This window comes from Nipponia nippon, unplaced genomic scaffold (assembly GCF_047370975.1).
Source record: "Nipponia nippon isolate SJK-2023a ecotype South Korea unplaced genomic scaffold, ASM4737097v1 scaffold_2, whole genome shotgun sequence".
NCBI lineage: Eukaryota > Metazoa > Chordata > Aves > Pelecaniformes > Threskiornithidae > Nipponia > Nipponia nippon.
Window position 1 is genome coordinate 944,991 of NW_028262336.1, and position 17,862 is coordinate 962,852.

Genomic DNA, 17,862 nt, shown 5'->3' on the forward strand with positions numbered 1-17,862 from the left:
GTGAGTGATATAGGACTTTCTGGAGGAGAAGACACCCCTAACGCACGCCAGGTAATCTTCTCCCACACCACTACCTTCCCTAGATCAAGCAAGCTTTATTTCTTACCTAACAGAATAAAGTTTGAAAAATAAAGCCCTGAGGACAGGTGAATGAAAGGATTTTGAAGATGTCACTTCTGCTCGGCTTGATTCAGAAGTCTGAAGTCCTCATTGCTGGTAATGGTCGGTCCATGAGATGCAGCCATCTCAGAAGAACTTCATAAAGAGTCTCAGGTAGAGAGGTGAGGTAGCACAAGTTACAGCTTGACAAAAGCTGGCAGCGTAGTGAGTCACAATGTGACTAGACGCTTGATTTAGGGAGAGTCAAAGAGAACTAGGTCTAGACTGAGAAGAAGAAAGGCAATACACACACAACAGCACATTGCGCAAAAGGCAATTTGGTCATTCTTTAATGCTGTTAGATAGTCTGTACAATACAGGAAATACATAAATGAGAAACAAGGCTCTGAACCTTCCCTGGGAACCAACAATTATTCTCTCTTGTCTTCATTGAAATCTTCCTGTCAGGTGGGGTATGGCTAGGTCTTCTCCAAGTGGGAAAAAATTGGATAGAAAAAAATGAGAGGAAGCAGAAGGAGCCTCTTTATCCAGAATAGCATCCTCCTCTTATGCTACTATGAGTGGAAGAAAGGGAATTTCCCTTCCCAGACAAGATGACAGTGGGAGAAACAGATACATACTGCTGACTCTCCACTCAGCACGGAGACAATGAGTAGGCCCGTTACATACACAGAGTGAAGATCACAGCCAGCCTGAACGTGTAACCATCACATTTAGAAAGGGTGACTGTGCTGAAAGGAGAAAGAGCTAATCCTGCCAAGCTTCTTCATCCTCATGCTTGCTCATGGTCTCTGTAATCCAGTCCAAATAACGTGCTACTTTGGTGTAAAGACCAAAGGTACCACATCTTGGTCCCCAGGAGATCAGCCCGGCCACATAGTACCGTCTGTCGTCAAGAGGATCTGGGATAGCGTAGGCTCCTCCACTATCCCCCTTACAGCTGTCCTTGTCACCACCAGCACAGATCATATTGTCAGTGAATCTGTAAGCACTGGAATCAGCAGAGCCCTCTGGTTTCACAGATCGGCACTTATCCATGTCCACCACGGGAATCTGGGCCTTCCAAAGATAAATAGGCAGTCTTCCTTTCTCTCTCTGGCCCCAGCCGGCAATGTAGCCCAGAGTCCCTTCTTGCAGCTCATACTCAGGTGATTTACTAGGCAGACAGAGGGATGAGATGTTTGGGCCCATCTTCACAGGATCCCTCAGCTTCAGAAGTGCAATATCATTATCAAAATCGGTCCTGGTTTCTATAGGCTGCTTCTTCCAACCAGGATGGATGAATGAAGCCTCTGCGACCAGGTGCTTGGCCTCCCAGTACAGAGATTCTCTACCAACATTGATTACTCCAGCATACATGTTGGGCTTGTCGTATCCTTCCAGCACATGAGCTGCAGTCATTACCCATCTTTCAGCGATGAGTACGCCACTTCCTCTTGGGTAATCGAAATACACCTGCCAAGGAAAGTTGCCCTTTTCTGCAAGGGTGCCTCCAAAAATCTTTGCTTTCTCTCGGATGGGATTACTAGGCACTCCACAGACTGGAAAGAATGGAAAAAAAGAGGAATCAGATGGGAGAATTAGCAGTCACAAATAGGGCATTCTTTGGTACTGCTAAAAAGCCCATAGTTCCCTCCTTCCTGTGTCCTCTAAATCATTTTTTATTCTGAGTAACTGATGTTTATATTCTATGTCATAGAATTTCCAACTAGTATTTACAGAGAAATTAAAGAAAATTCAAGCAAAACTACTATCAACACTCAATTTAGGCTGAAAACACTTATTCTCAAATTCTTGTTCTGGAAAGCAGTTGTCACCCCGCCAGTGTCAGGTATGTCAAAGCTCACAATTTAATTGCATTCTAGTTAGCATTCTTCCTTTGATGACTTATGTCCTGTAGGTGAAGGGATTGACTTTGAAAAAATGTTTGCTTAAGTTCTTAGAAATGATTTTTTTTGGTGAACTCCAAATAATCTCAGGTTAAGTGTTCATGTTTGTCACTGATGTTTTACCATTTTTCCTCTCCGTTCCTTTAGTATGTAAAAACTTACGCAGTGGGTTAACGGAGATCTTATCTGTGGGTCTTATGGGCGCAGAGATGCTCCGTGCTCTTTGAGTAAAATGTTCTACGAGGTTTTGCAGAATGTGAGCACTAGGGGCATAAATAAGGCTGGTTATTCTGACATAGCTAGGAAATTGATTTCTTATCACATTGCCTTGTTTACGTTGAACCCTTAGTCATATGGTCAGAGACTAAGGAACTATAGCCAGTAGGTAGCTTCCAATTTAAATGAAGCAGAGTTTGTTCAAGAATTTCACGTAATCAGAGAAAGATTTAGGCTGGAAGGTCCTTTTCGACGTCTCTAGTTCAACCTGTTCATCCCTAACTGCCCTTCCCCCTTCCCTCCTAATGAACTGCAAAGCCAGGCTGCTCAGGGGCTTTAACAGGTAACTTCTGACCATCTCCAAGGGTGGTGATTAGCCAGCCTCTCTGGGCAACAGTTCCAGTGCTCCGGGGGAGCATTTTTCCTTAAATACAGTCAGAATTTCCTTTGTTGCAACTTGTGCCCATTGCCTGTCATTGTCTTTTATTGCTGTGGCCCGCTGAGAAGAGTCTGGCTTCATATTCTCCGTAACCTCCTCTTGGGTAGTAAATTCCCTAAGCTTTACCTTACAGTTTGCCTTTTGCACTGGGCACTTGTGTAGTCCAAGTCACTGGCTGAGCAGGCCCTTAAGAGGGTTGAATCATCTTCATCTGAATCTTATACTTTGCCAATGAGGATTCGGGGGTTTGGAGCAGTGAACAGGCATCATGTACAACCAGCCCTAGGCACGCTGCCTCCTCTAAGAGGGTAAGCTGAACAGCGTGCAAAATACATGGGATTTAAAATTCTCTCTGTTAGCTGGAAGTTAAGACCCAGCCATAACTACCAGCAGTCAGGAGCAGGAGTAGTAGCCATGCACTTCCCTCCTCAGTGTCTCCCAAGTCCACAAAGAGAAGATGAGAAGATCCTTGATAGGGATCTTGCTTGAGCTTTCAGGAACAGTAAGTGTAGCTGAATACTGAAGGACACATTAAACCTTAAAGGTTTAGGCTATGACTTCCAGCGAGCGTAGTGAAAGACCTTTCTCTGTAGTGCTGCATCTGTAGTGCCCAGTGGACAGCTGGGCACTACCCCCAGGAGAGGTCTGAAGAGAAGCTACAGCTCTCCATACAGCTTGGGAGGGACCGAAGACAGAAAGATCCAGCATTGTCGGACATCTCTTTTGATCTGTCTATCTTTTTGCTACCTGCAATGCAGACAGAGATCTAAAGCACTGAACAACTTGAGAATGTGCACACTTGAAGGTGGGGAAACTGGTGCAGAAACACACACTGATATTTGAAGAGGTCTTGTTATACCAGATATCATTTTGCCCACTTTTGTTTCCAGTTCCTTTCTGCTGCCTCATCTGACCTTTCTTTGGGGCTCACAGCTTTCAGAAATACCCTGTCCAATGTGATTCAAACAATATAGAAAGGCTCAACTGTACTTTCAGGCTTAACAGTTTAAAAACAGAGAGATGAAAGAAGCAGTGGTCTTCATACGCCGCGTGGACATATACACAGTTTTTGGTAGTACCTGGGATGCATTTTGGTAGCTTTGTTCCCATCTCTTCGTTGACCCATTCTCCACTGGCTGAGCACTGATACACCGCTTGGAAAACACAAGAAAAAAGAGTGCCATAAGGATACAATCAAGATGGAGGCAGGGTAAGTACCATTACTGTATAAGATACTAACCCTCTCATTTCCAAAGCAAGCACAACTTGGTAAACATTGCTGAGATGTCCCTAGAAGTATACAACCCCACCAGGGTGCTTCTGCCCTTATTTTGGAGGCACCTCATCTAACAGATTTCTTGAGTCCTTTACTTCTCCACCAGAAGCGTATGCTAGATGTGACAAAAATCTCCACGGTTCACACACCAGGCAAATGGAGAGAGGACTTGCTAATGCATTTCAGGTCAGCAGCCCAAGTACAGACATTATTAGAGTGTCTGAAACACAAAGGCAACACAAACCACTGCCTAAAACCCCACCCCAGTAAGAACTTTTTCCCAGTCTTGCCCTGATGGGATATAATCCCAGCCCCATGACAATGCCAGTACCATTTCTTAGGCCTTTGATCAAAGACATATGTTTGTGTAGCAGAGGCAATGCTTACCATCCCCTTTGTTTTTTAGGGTATAGTAAGGTGCATCACATTGATACCGGAAAGCAGCTTTGTACAGAGGCTGATGAAGTTCAGAGACGTATATGGCTTGGGCATTGGCAATAGGAATGGGAACACCACAGTTCACAGCTGTAGAGAAGAAACAAAAACGATGAAATAGAATCAAAGGGGCATCCTCACCCAACAATCTGATCATTTTGTATGATGGGGAACCACTCGGCTCCTCTGGTCCCTAGACAGCACTCAATTCTTCTGTCCCTTCAGCAAGCTCACATCTCAGTCCTTCAGCGTTCTCCTAATCTGGACACAGAGTGGATCTAGACCCTAAAGGCTCCATTCCAGTCTGCTTCCCACAACACAGAGACGGATCACTTACGAACACAGCTGAAATGGGAGTTGCTCCATTCACCGTTGTCCTGACAGCTGGAGTGAAAACTCATGATGCTGTCTCGTTGCTGGGGAAAAGAACACATGATCCACATAAGTCACTGGCCATGAAATATATCTGACACAGGCACTCCAGTAGAGGGTCCTCAAAATGCTGCAGTGGCTGGAAGAAGTTTCTGCTTACTACAGCTGTGGTGAAAACTTTGAGTCTCCAAAGGTGCTCAGGACACGTGATGGGAAATGGCATCAGGAAGCTGCTGAGAGGGCCAGAGAGGATATATGCTTTTTTAATGTAACTTACCGTCACAATTTCGTAGCCTTCTACACAGGTCACCTTCACATTGTCCTCGAAGATATACTTGTCCTTCTTTGGGTCAAGAACAGAGTTGGGGATGACACTCGGGGGACAGGTTACAGCTTTGAAGAGATAGGTGGAAATCAGTGATTAACTGGTTCAAGATTTGCTCTCCTTCCAGCTCCCAACTTCTTTCTCCCCAGTGATTATTTTCCCAGTAAACAGGCATCCTCTGTTTACTCAATACCAGCAGCTGTAAACATGTTAACATGCTCTTGTACCACGAATCTGACCTGGGACAAACTCTCTCGCTAACTCAGCAGCAGAGGGAATGCTTTCCCAAGTGTTTACTCACGATCCCCATAGTAGCGTATTTTCCAGCCCTTGTGCTGTACTGCGCGGTCTGTCTGGAAGATTATATCAAGAACGTTGTTCCTAGTTTTGATTTCAGGAGGACCTGGGAATTTGCTGCCACAATAGGGACCAAAACGCTGCTTTCCAGAGACAAGCTGGGAAAATAACAAACAAGAAGAAATGAGACACACCAAATGTATTCAGAGAGATATTTAAATATATATTCAATATACACATATTCAAATGTATTCCCAAGAACTTCAAAAGGCAGCATAGTTGAAAATAAAGTTAAGCAGTCAGAGGGTCTTCAGAATATGAGGAGATTGAGGGGAGATCCAGAGCATCTTGACTCCCTCCCTAAGCCCCACACCTACTGTTAAGCTGTCGTGGCAACTCCCTTTTGAGTCGGCTGGTTCCACATCAAAGTCCTCGCTGCGTATGGTCAACGCCACGAAGTAGCCTGGCCTCAGAGCCACTCGGTACTCACACCGCGAGTTCTCTGGGTACTGGTTGGGATAGTTGGGACTGGCAATCTCCCCTGATGGCTCAGTGAAGACACTTCCACTGCAGTTCACTAGGATTAAGGAAGGAACACAGGTAGGATTCAGAAAGGAAATGGTCCACGTATGAAGCTGACAAGCTTTCCCTCTTCCACTACATCTCCAGACTCCCCAGTCACCCACATTAACCATGTCACAACGTTGCATCGTTCCAAGAAACCGAAACCAGGACCACTCTCTATCCAATTAGCCGGGGACTTCAATTTCTAGTGGCCTTTCTTTTTACCTTCCTTCTGCGATTTAGGCCCCCTTCCCTCATGCTTGGGTCCTCATATTATACTCCTTTCAACATGCACCATTTGTGACTTTGCAATTTTTTGATTCAAGCCAAGCAGCCCCTTGGCCATTTTTGTGTCTTTATTGAACTGCCCTTGTTTTGTCAGACATGAAAAGATTCACAGATAGCAGTATGCTAAGAAGAGTCTCCATCACAGCCTTTAAAGAATGTCGTTTAGTAGTTTCTTCATTCTTTTGACACAAAAAAGAAGAATGTTAAGAATACGTTAACAGAAATGCCCAAAATCATGGTCTACTGCCAGTTCAGATTTGCACTGGGATTTTTTTTTCCCCAAAATATACCTGTCACAACTAGTTGAGAAGGTCTTCCATGTACAATATCTCACTTGGCCTAAATTAACTCTTGCTGTTGACCACAGCTCATGTAGATCTCTTACCTCCACATGTTTTCTTATCCTCATAGAGGAAATAGTCTGGTGGACAGGTACAGAAGTAACCTCCAATATAATTATTACAGTAATGACTGCAAGGTTCCTCCACAAAATCCATGCACTCATCCAAGTCTGCAAGTGTGAAAAGATGAATCAGCCAAGATTAGGAGAGGGCCCTAAGAGCAGGAGGAAGATGAGAATGTAAAGGAAACACTGGTGGACAACAAGGAAAAGGTATTTCTAAGACAGCATTTAAACTGGCCATACTGGAAAGCAGTCCTGTCTGCTGGGATCTCTTTTAAATAAGGCATTCTTCTAAGGAAAACCCTTCTTTCAGCCTTCCTCCCCCGCTAGCCTGGACACTACAGAGATTCAGAGGAGGCTGTTTTAATCTTACCCACTGCAACATAGTAGGCCGCAAAACCGGTGAAATGCTCCTCATTGGAAAAGTCTGATTGGAACCTCATAGTGAGGGCGTTATAGGGGACATGAAATTCCTCCACAATTGAGGAGCCAGGGGCACGAGGTTTCTTCTGCCCACAAAGCATGCCTTCAACATGGCCAGCAACCAGGATCTGCAGAGGAATGCAAAGAGGTCTTATTACTGGAATATGTGTAATTACCAACACTTGAGTCTTTCAGCTTATAGGTGGCTAACCAAAGGCTCCTAAATTGCATACATTTCTCACAACATTCAGGTAGATCTCCCAGGGCACAGCTATGTCACATAGCTAGCAGGAGGGACCAAGGCTGCTGTGTCATCCACCGAGCTGGCCAAGGGTGGAGGACAGCCAGCCAAGGTACAGCTGAACAGAGCCCCTAGAAAACCAGTTTCATGACATTTGTAAGGCGCTTGAGTAGTGTTTCCTTCTACTGACTTCCCAGCTGTGAAATACCTGTCTTAATTTCTCAGATACAAATCAATCCAGAAAGTTCTCTCTTAATGTCCTTTCCTCAGGCCCACTTGTACAAAAAAATCAACACCGTGGTTCAAAATGGCAAAACCAATCACTGATGGTCTGCAGAGCAGTCTAACAGGTTCACCGGTTTGTTGCAAAAGGACACATGTTATTACAGCTCCCAGCAGAGCACATCCATCCTACTGTCCCACCTTGGTCCTTCTCCAAGGTCTCCTTCTGGTCTCTGGTCTCCTTTTGCACCTGATCTTATTGCCCCTTTTCACACATAGCTATTGCAGGATTGGATGGTCTTGTTTCTGTCTGTTTGTGTGGAAATACCTAAACTTTTGTGCCTTGTGGGACAACATGGAGCAGAGCTAGTGGATCTCTAAGTTTTAAGAGATCTGTGGTGCATAGATCATAGAAAACTGGTGCAATGGACCACAGCTCTTCATCTGAGTGCCCACTATCCATACACAGATCTCTTGATTGTTTTTAATCTTCATTATTTCCAATCAATTTCTGATTGCATTAAATCATCTATATCCACTCATGGATTAATTCTGAATAATTTCAGGAACAGAAAAGCAATGCCCTAAGAAAATGGTCCTTTTATACCTACAGTTTACTGGCTAAGAATATGCCTTGCAATAGGGAGGTGTCAGTGATGGCTAAGGCGGCTTTTCCTATGAATACAGGAGAAACATGGGGAGGGGGGCTTAGATGGGACACTCAGTTGGCAGACAATGCTCATGTGGTTATGAGGCAAACTCAAATCAATTTAGCGACTGCTAGTGCAGATACACTCAGTCATTTGGGCTTCTTGGAGCTCAGAACACGAAGGATGCGTCTATCTCCTCTTCCAGCCCTGAGCTTTGTACACTGCTTTGCTGTTCTGTGCTCTAACCCGCCTTCTTGTCTTTTTCTCACTTGAGGACAGGGACAGTACCTTCACAAAGTCGTATTCGCAGTTCTGTGATGGTTCAAGATCCATATGTGTGAAATAAAGGCGAATGCCATATCCTGAAGGGACCTCGATTTCCCAAGATACCTGCACATCATTGGGATACACCTGAGGATAATTGGGTGACAAGATCTCACCATACATGGAGGCTGCGCCAGCCCAGACAGGGAGGCAGAAGAAGATAAAGTACCTGAGAAAAGAGGAAGGAAGATGACATTGCAGTAGTCTTCTCTGTCCGCATACGCACACAGTCCCCAGTGAAAAAGCTAGTCTTTGGCTGTAGATAGCATGCAGCATAGCTCCTGACTTTGGACTTTTAATGACCAACGCCGTGGCTGTGCGGGGCTTGTCTTTCTCCTGTAGCCTTTCACACAGAAGGAGTACAACCTCAGTCATGCTCTCTGCTCCTCTCCAGCTCTGTAAGAGCTGGGAATGCTGCAGGAGTTGAACACAAAGGTCTTAAGTGCTATTCCCTACTTCACTGCCTTGTTCTGGAGGCTGCTTGGGCTATAAATACATTCAGATTTAAGAATCAGTACAGTACTACAGGAAAAACATCTAATTTATAAAATGAAATTATTCATAAACCCGAGTTCCCCTTGGAGATTCAATAACTCACCACATCTGGAAAAAGCAGATCTCCCTTTCTGAAAAATTCCAGGAATTGGACTTTGGAGTTATGGCCTGGGACAAAAAAACAGTGTGATTGATTAATGTTGCCTGTGCTTCTGCATGTCTGCTAGGCAGATCAAGGACCCTAAAACCCCAGCTTGTGGCAAATACATCAATGTTTTGCCTCAAAAGCAAGTTTATACCTCTGTTCCTTCCTGCATATAGCAACCCCAAGCATCAAGAAGGGATGCTAGGCTCCATACTGACAGAATGGAGAGATGATCTCTATCTTGGTACTCACTGGTACTCCCCTTATGACCATCAGCGTCTCCAAACACCCTGCTGGTGCACAGCAAATTAAGATAGAAAGCACCTCCCCCCGAGGTACTCAATCCATTCTTCCCACCACCCCAAAAATTATGCTAAGACCCTGGGGTTGGGGAGCAACTTGTCCTGACTCTTCTGGCTGTCAGCCAGTGATGCTCAGGAATATTTGCCTTTCCCATTTCTAACGCTTGCAATATTTACCTTCTCTCCCTAGTCCGTGCCTGGTTTTCTTCTCTCTTCCCTTCTCTTTTCTCTCTTATTCTTTTTTCTTCCTGTTCACACCCTTCTCCAAACCCACCCAAGGCTGGGGAAGGGAGCACTAACTCGCAATATCGCAGCACCCTCTGCCTGTGGGATGCGACTTCCCAGCCTCCCGGCCTGGGGGAGATGCTGGCCTTGCGGGCTTTCGGCAGGAAAAGGGGAATTTCCAGCACAAGTTGCACAATCCTCTTGGCTCAGGCTGCGCAGATCTATTTTCGAGAAATCAGATGACTTTTGGGAAAAGGGAGGGGAAGAGAGTTTTCGGCTGCCTCTGCTCTCCCCTTCTTCCCTCTCCCTTTTAAAAGTTAGGAACAAAATCCAAAGGGTGTAGAAAAGGGAGAGTCCACGTGAGAACTGGTCCAATGCTTTTGCATGGAATAAAAAGTTTGATCATCCTGTCCAGCGACTGCTTTGCCCAAGTCCATGCTGTTACTGCAACCTGGTGGCCACGGGGCTGCTGCCACTGCTCCTCATCTGATGCTTCAGAGACCCTGTTTTTGGGGGAAAAAAAGGAAAAGATAGTGGCCTATTCCATGTTGTGCCTCACTGAGGCTACCAGCAGGAGTAAGAATGCGTTGTTTTCCTCGTTTTTGTTATGGGAACACTCCTGTAATTAAGAACTTGACTAAGAACTCATGACTACCTCTTTATTTACCAAGTGAACTTCATGTAAGAGCAACTGTTCATCAGACTTAGCTCTGGAGCGAGTTAGATTTAAGACCCTTAAGGAAAGGAGTTTCAAGACTTACGGCAGGTAGGACCCTTAGTCCAGCCAGTGCCCACGAGCCAAGACCAAAATCCCACCATACAAGCTAAAAGACCTCTCACTAATACTCTAGGTAACCCCTCCTCTTCACAAACCAGCTATACCAGGACCGGACTATAAATGAAAATTTAAAACTCTGTTACAACCCTTTACAATCAGCACAGCATGCTCCAGAACTTGTTTTGGCCAGGAAAAAAATGATTCAAGTTTCAACAGGCCATAGGCAAAGCGCGTTAGCAAAGCCCAGCCAAAAGACTCCTCTATATTATCACGAGAGAGAAACACCTACAGATGAATCATAACTGCCTTCATTGTAGTCAGGATAAAGGCTTTACTTGAAGAACATGCCTAGTCTGTTTTCTTTGTCAAACTGAGAATGGATAGAGAAAGAAAACAGCGTGTCATCTCACTTCTGCTGTCTCTTGGGAGCACAACACGATGTTTCTAACCGGAATTTTGAGAACCAGGAAAACACAACAAATCACGGAGAGACGTCTTCCTCTCCGAACCGGGCAAAGTAAAAACCCTGCCAGTGACTCTTTAAGTCACAATCCTATTTTCAAATGGGCACGGCAGAAGTAAAATGCGTGGGGGCTGATATATCATGCGTGTCATTTCATCGCAAGGGAATTGTATATTTTCATATAAACCTGACTCGACTTGTCTGTAGCAGTGGTAAATTACTGCGTGTGAATACTAATAATTCTTTAAAAGACTAATACCTATTAATCAAGAAAAAGATTGTCAAAGATAGTTAAATAAAAAGGAAGCTGCATTTTATATGGGCACATATCTGCATAATGTTAAGTATTTATGCAGAAGACCGGTGATATTGATGTATGTATTTACATTGAATACACATGCAGCATTTGATTGCATTTGCCTAGATCTGTATTGCTTTTACAATTCATAAGAGGAAACAGCTTGGTAATATATTTTACAATTCACTGAAACTATGTCAGAAGTTATATTAAAATAATAATTTAAAAGAGGCAAAATCATGCCATTAAAATTAATAAATGATAATATTAACTTTGCCAATGCAATATAATTCTGCTCAGAGGCACACACATTCTCTTAAATTCCTAAATTACATGACCACATACTACTTTTCCCAAATTGCATAGGACAAACCTTTTCTTAAGATGACTCAGAGCTGCGTAGCTGCAACCTTTCTGCCAGATGTTATGAAGAGCAGTAGTGTTCCAGTTTTCATAAAATTGCCATCTAAAACAGGCTCGACTAGCTTGTCTTCCCCCGGGAAGCTGGGAGAAAAAAAAACCTTTTCCCAAGTTCTTAATAAAAGCCACTTTCCCATCTGGAAACACTGAGTCAGTGCATAAAACAAAAGGAGTAAATATTAAAAGAGAAAATATAACATTAACTAGGCGAAATCCATCAGCAGGGAATCAAGGATACGTAAGTAGCAAGGAAAATATCCTTGATCCACCAAGACCTCGGCAGTAATTTGCCTGCTTCACGTTCTGCCCATAAGAGAATTCAGTGGGTTCCTTGCGCACCAGGCTCTTGCGACCTGGGCCCGTTTTGTTGTCACTGGTTGAATTCAGAGCCTTGGGTAAGCCCCGGGAAAACCTGCGCTGGCTCAGAACTGCTGGATATATCCCACTGATTTCGACCTCTGCATACCGTACCAGGAGGATTTTCACCAGAGTCCATCCACCTCTTTTACTCCCTCCAGCACCAAGGCTGAATGCAAAGCTCCCACAGCCTCCCAGTAAAACCTGGGACTTGGAACCATCCTGCTCCGTGCACTGTACCACACTGAGATGCCTCTTCCCTTCTGGATTCCCTTCCTCTACACCCCTGGATACAGCTTCAAGTGCTCTGACACAGCTGGAAATATCCCGCCGTGGGATAACCGGCATAGGTTCTGCCATGACCTTCCTAGGGATTTCCATCCTCACTGCCCGCATGGCTTCACCAGCGGTGAACCAGTGGCTGAAGAGGAACAGTTTAGAGTTTCGTCTGTTAGAGTAAAATGTTCCTAAACACTGTGGCTTACTTTAAACCTCAATGCTGTAAACTGCAGTGGCGGAGCAGCCGCTGTGAGAGGAAATGCAACATTTCTGCAGCAGGACCAGTAACTTCCAGGAGACGGCTAGCTTGGGCCGGCAGGAGTGACAAGATGCTTGAGCTTTCTCGGACGCACCAGCCGCTCCTGCCAGCCAAGGCAGAGCTGCCACGCCATGAGCGATGAGCGCCGCAGGTACGGGCGAGGGTCTCCTGCCTGTTTGCCCCAGCCTGAAGCTAACGGCGGAGGCCCAGCCCGCCGCAGCTCATCCCAGCAACAAAATGGATGTCACCGGGGTGGCGTGCCTGATGCTGCGCTCCCTGACCCCCCAAGGCGACACCAGTGTGTGCCGGTCACGTCGTGCCCGAGCTCACCCACCGTAAACAGGGGACACGAACTGCAACTCTCTAATTTCACGGAGGAGGGCCGAGGAACGGAGCCAGCAATGTCTGAAAAACAGGCTCTGCCATCACCTGTATTTGTGCAGTAATTTCCACACCAAAAAGGTGACTTGTTTTCAAGCACACCCTTCCCTCCCCATCTCAAACGTCCACCCAGCTTCCTCCGGCTCTCTCTGGTTTGCCATTCACCCACTCCTGACTTCTATTTCCCTACTGGCTCCAAGGCCTCCTACCCACGCTTCTAATGAAACCTTATTTTCATGTCTTCCCCTGCCTGTTTTTCAAGCAGTCACCCTTCTCCCTCCGTACTCCATCTCTCGCTAGTGGTGCTTCTCTCCCCACCCTCTCTGCGCTCTTCCCTTGACCCAGCGATTCCCAGCTGCAGACTTCAGTCAGATTTAATTTTATTCCGACTCTTGTTTTTCCAGTGTCTTCCTCCTCGTCATCAGTGTTCAACACTAAACTGCAGTCCCACCCACTCTCCAGTCCCAACTTGCCCCCTAGTAGCCTGCTCCTCTCCCGTGGCCATTTGAATCAGGATGGGCTCCCACGTTTGCCTGGGAGAAGAGGCACTGGCAAGGCAGGGCACAAGATTCCTGTTTCGGTTCCTCAGTGCAGAAGAAATGGTCCTGGAAGGAAAATCCTGCAGAGCTCTTGAATAACCATCTGGGGTTTTGTGCAGCTGCGGTCTGTGGGGAAGCTGCATGACCCACTTGAACACAGTCAATAAAAATTAATTTGCAGAAGCTTTAGCAGCTACATTCCCTTATTGCCACACTGAGCTCATGTGAACTTTAAGTTTCACGCTAACGCCTATGTAATGTCATAAAACCATGGTGTATCTTCAGGACAGTAAAGAAAGATTTTGGTTACACACCCTCCTCCCAAGCATAGCACTGCCCTGATTATTAAAAAATAATAATGCTGAAAAATAATGGTGCTCACCATGATCTGAGTCTCAAAAACAGCTACTGTGCTCTGACCCGAAGTGGCTATCTAGCACTTAATCTAAACAGGTCAAATATAGCAAACATTTCCAGCAACTGAAAACAGAATCTCGCAATGGAAACTGTGAGGCAACCTCAGGAGCAGATGCTGCTTCTGAAACCCTTCTCTGACAACAGTAAATTAGAGAATGAAATAAATCTAAACGTTCATATGCACCCTGTTTGACTTTGCACGTAGCTAACTGACCACAAGTGTATTTAAATACTACAGTATTTTTAAAATTTATTTTACAAACAGTGGACACTTCGAATAATGCACTCAGTGCACAAAAGGAGTGTTTCACGGGTTTGTTTCCTGAGCTATTCCAGAACACAAAGGACCCAGACAGAAGTTTGTCCAACCCAGCATACAGCCTCTAACTCTCCCTTTTTCTGCAATCTCAGGTCTGTTTTGGATGCAGGTCTATGGGAGGAGAGCCCTTGAGAAAGACTGTGGTCCAAAGCCATTTTTGCTGCTACAAATGAGGCCTCCAAAGCCAGATGGAGCCCTTTGCCTTTTCAAAAGCAGAAGGAGTCTGCGTCTGCCAGGAGACGGAGGTCTACTCGGGCAGGAGATGTACCGGTGCATAAGCCCCACACCGTAAGCCCTCGTGGCCAGCCCAACAGAGGACCAGTGGCCGCAGCAACATTGGCATGGTTGGTGCCAGGTTAGTCTGACCTTCAAAGCAAGGCCATCGCCCACAGAATCTAAGTCATCCTCCAGGCATGATCTAAATTTTTATAAAAAGGGGATGGGAAAGGAAGGGGAAGCCAGATGTGGAAGTTTAAGGAAGGAGGCAAGCATATGGTGATATTTCCCTGCTATATTCTCCCAGTTTTTGCTATCTAAAGCGTAGAGGCTTACTGAGCCAGAAGTTGTATCCGTATCTTACTGTTTACATGTCCTCAGGCGATCTCTCTTACATGAACGTTCTCATCACTTTTTAACTTCTTCATGGACTTTTAATAAAATTATAACGATGATCCCCTGTCAGACAACAGCATAGTCAAGCAGGATAGAGACTTATCAGTTATAACCTAGAAAACCTATAACCTATATAACCTAGTTATAACCTATAACCTAATTCTTAGGTTATAACCCAATTCTTAGGTTATAACCCCAGAAGTGTTAAATTTGTGGGATAATTAATTGTCTCGAACATGGGAGGAAGCTTGATCATGGAGTGGATTCCTTCAGCGGTGATGCTAACAGGCCTCTGTCTCCAATCCGTCTCTCCATTTTCATGAAACTTCTACAAACACAGAAGTTTGAGATGCCCATTCCTTGTCAAACATGACTGGGGGAGGGACAGAGAGTCAGCATGCTCACACGGGCCTCATTTACTTAGGAAACTGTCCTAAACACCATAAACACCCAATTAAATATGGAAATGACAGACTGATGTTCAGTCAGTCCTTGGACTTTGCAAAAAGGTTGGCACACGGTGACGGGTTAGGGTGAACAAATACAGTAACCTATTTGTAAAGTCTAACCTGATGGAGTCAGCTGTCCAGGAGGGTTTTTAAACCCCTACTAACCATCTTGGCCTGCCAATCCGCACCTTACACTGCCTTCAGGGGACTTCTGGAGGTCAAGGCCAAGATCTCCCCTTCTTCATGCACTTCCTTACTGCACTGATTACGCCTCATTTCCATCTTTCTCACCTTCTGTGAGCCTTGGGGGCCTTGTCCAGGCATCTTCTGGACATCTCCAAGGCTGAAGATTTAACAGTCTCTCTAAGCACCCATTCCCATAGTGAACCGCTCTTCGGTCCAATTGAAATTCCCTTTGTGGCAGCTTGAGACCATTGCTTCTCACTGTCTTGCTGTGGACCTCTGAAATGACTCTGGCTCCGTTCTTCCTTAGCCCGACGTTAAGCCCCACGTTATGTGGGGTGCATTTGTTTTTCTGAATATTGGGAGGTTTCTATCAAGCCATTCCGTATCTATTTTACCCTCTGCGCTCTCCCCGTCTTCTGCTGCTCTGCCCAATGTGCAGGGAAAACTGCTTTTTCAAGACTTATTTCCTCGTCCTTCTCTGGATCTGTGCCTTTGCCACTATGGGGCAGGGAAAGGAAGGCAGGAGAAAAAAACACATCATTTAAAGCGAAACCCATGCCCACCGAGGCCTGTTCCCAGCAGGTGAGCCCACCCCACAGCCACACTGCAACCTCACGGTCAGAGCTGCATCTCAGGCGGAGTAATCCTATGCGCCAGCACAGGCTGGGAGACAACAGGCTAAGGAGCAGCTCAGGAGAAGAGATCCTGGGGATCCTGGCACACCAGCCCATGGTGCAGGGGTTTAAAAAACCCTCATGGATATCTGACTCCATCAGGTTAGACTTTACAAATAGGTTACTGTATTTGTTCACCCTAACCGGTCACTGTTTGCACCCTTGTAGCAGTGAAAGCTAACAGCACGCTGGGTGGGTACGAATGACAGCAGAGTCAGCGGGTGGGGAGGAGTGGTTATTTCCCTCTGTATGGCACAGAGAAAGCTGTATTTGGTACGCCGCGTCCCTTACGGACTCCCCAGTGCAAGAGAAGTGCGAACAAACTGGAAAAAGCCCAGTGGAGGACCACTGGATAGGTGACTAGAGCATTGATACTGAGGAATCTGGATTTGTTTAGCCTGGAAAAGAGAAGAGCAAGGGGAGGCAAGGTTTTTAGCCTGGTCTCCTAAGTAAATGCAGTCTTTGTGGGCATGCTGCCGGTCAGTCCCTCTCCCAGTCAGATTTGACAAGGAATGGGATCTAACGGGGCCAACTGCATGAGATTCAACAAGGCTCAGGGCCGGGTCCTGCCCTTGGGGCACAACAACCCCAGGCACTGCTGCAGGCGTGGGGAGGAGTGGCTGGGAGCTGCCCAGTGGGAAAGGACCTGGGGATGTTGGTCAACAGCGGGCTGAATATGAGCCAGCAGTGTGCCCAGGTGGCCAAGAGGGCCAATGGCATCCTGGCTTGTATCAGGACTAGTGTGGCCAGCAGGAGCAGGGAGGTGATGGTGCCCCTGTGCTGGGCACTGGTGAGGCCGCCCCTCGAGTGCTGTGCTCAGCGCTGGGCCCCTCACCCCAAGAAGGCCATGGAGGGGCTGGAGCGTGGCCAGAGCAGGGCAGCGAGGCTGGGGCAGGGGCTGGAGCCCAAGGCTGGGGAGGAGCGGCTGGGGGAGCTGGGGGTGCTCAGCCTGGAGAAGAGGAGGCTGAGGGGAGCCCTCATCGCTCTCTGCAACTGCCTGAAAGGAGGCTGGAGCCGGGGGGGGTCGGTCTCTTCTCCCCAGGAACAAGCGATGGGACGAGAGGAAATGGCCTCAAGCTGCACCAGGGGAGGTTTAGGTTGGATATTAGGAAAAACTTCTTCACCGAAAGGGTGGTCAAGCACTGGCACAGGCTGCCCAGGGAAGGGGTTGAGTCTCCATCCCTGGAGGTATTTAAAGAACGGATAGACGCGGTGCTCAAGGACATGGTATAGTAAAGACTTGGCAGTGACAGGTTAACAGTTGGACTCGATGATCTTAAGGGTCTTTTCCAACCTTAACAATTCTATGATTCTATGATTCTAACAGGTGCTACAGCCTAAAGGGTGGTTATAAAGAGGATGGAGTCAGACTCTTCCCAGGACAAGAGGCAACGGGCGTAACTTGCAAGAGAGGCAATTCAGAGCATAATCTGGACAAAAATCCTTCCCCCAAAGCATGACTTGGTACTGGCTCAGGTGCCCAGGGAGCTCTCCATCTGTGAAAATGTACAGCGATTGCCCGGGCAATGCCCTAAGCAACCTCATCCAGCTTGGGAGTCCTGCTGGTGTGCAGGGGTTTGGATCAGAGACCTCCAGAGGTGCCTTTTCATCTCCAGCTTTGTGTGAGTCTGCGCTTGCCCCTCCATCTAAGTTTGGGCACTACTGCCCACCTGAACGACACAGCAGGAAAATGGTAAGCCAAACAAGGGGAAGATCGCATCCATTGCACCTGAAGGAGGAGAACTTGGGGTGCACTCATGGATGTCTGCATGAAGGGACA

General features: G+C 46.4%; 1 protein-coding gene across 1 annotated transcript; it reads right to left on the minus strand.

Moving 5' to 3' along the window:
• Window positions 1-432: 432 nt before the first annotated feature.
• Window positions 433-9,802, minus strand: C1S (complement C1s). Its single transcript, XM_009461521.2, has 12 exons — window positions 9,604-9,802; window positions 9,083-9,147; window positions 8,449-8,653; window positions 6,998-7,175; window positions 6,607-6,732; window positions 5,747-5,946; window positions 5,374-5,527; window positions 5,025-5,140; window positions 4,713-4,791; window positions 4,328-4,465; window positions 3,744-3,818; window positions 433-1,661 (listed from the first exon to the last, which is right to left on the minus strand). Exons 2-12 carry the CDS (start codon window positions 9,085-9,087, stop codon window positions 868-870), a joined length of 2,070 nt encoding a protein of 689 aa, XP_009459796.2. The 5' UTR covers window positions 9,088-9,147; window positions 9,604-9,802; the 3' UTR covers window positions 433-867.
• Between the last annotated feature and the right edge of the window lie 8,060 nt (window positions 9,803-17,862).

Coding starts and splice junctions, on each gene's coding strand:
- C1S (XM_009461521.2), bottom strand. Junction 5,947..6,606: donor GGATAAGAAAACATGTGGAG/GTAAGAGATCTA, acceptor CCTTAATCCTAG/TGAACTGCAGTGGAAGTGTC. Junction 5,141..5,373: donor AATACGCTACTATGGGGATC/GTGAGTAAACAC, acceptor ATCTCTTCAAAG/CTGTAACCTGTCCCCCGAGT.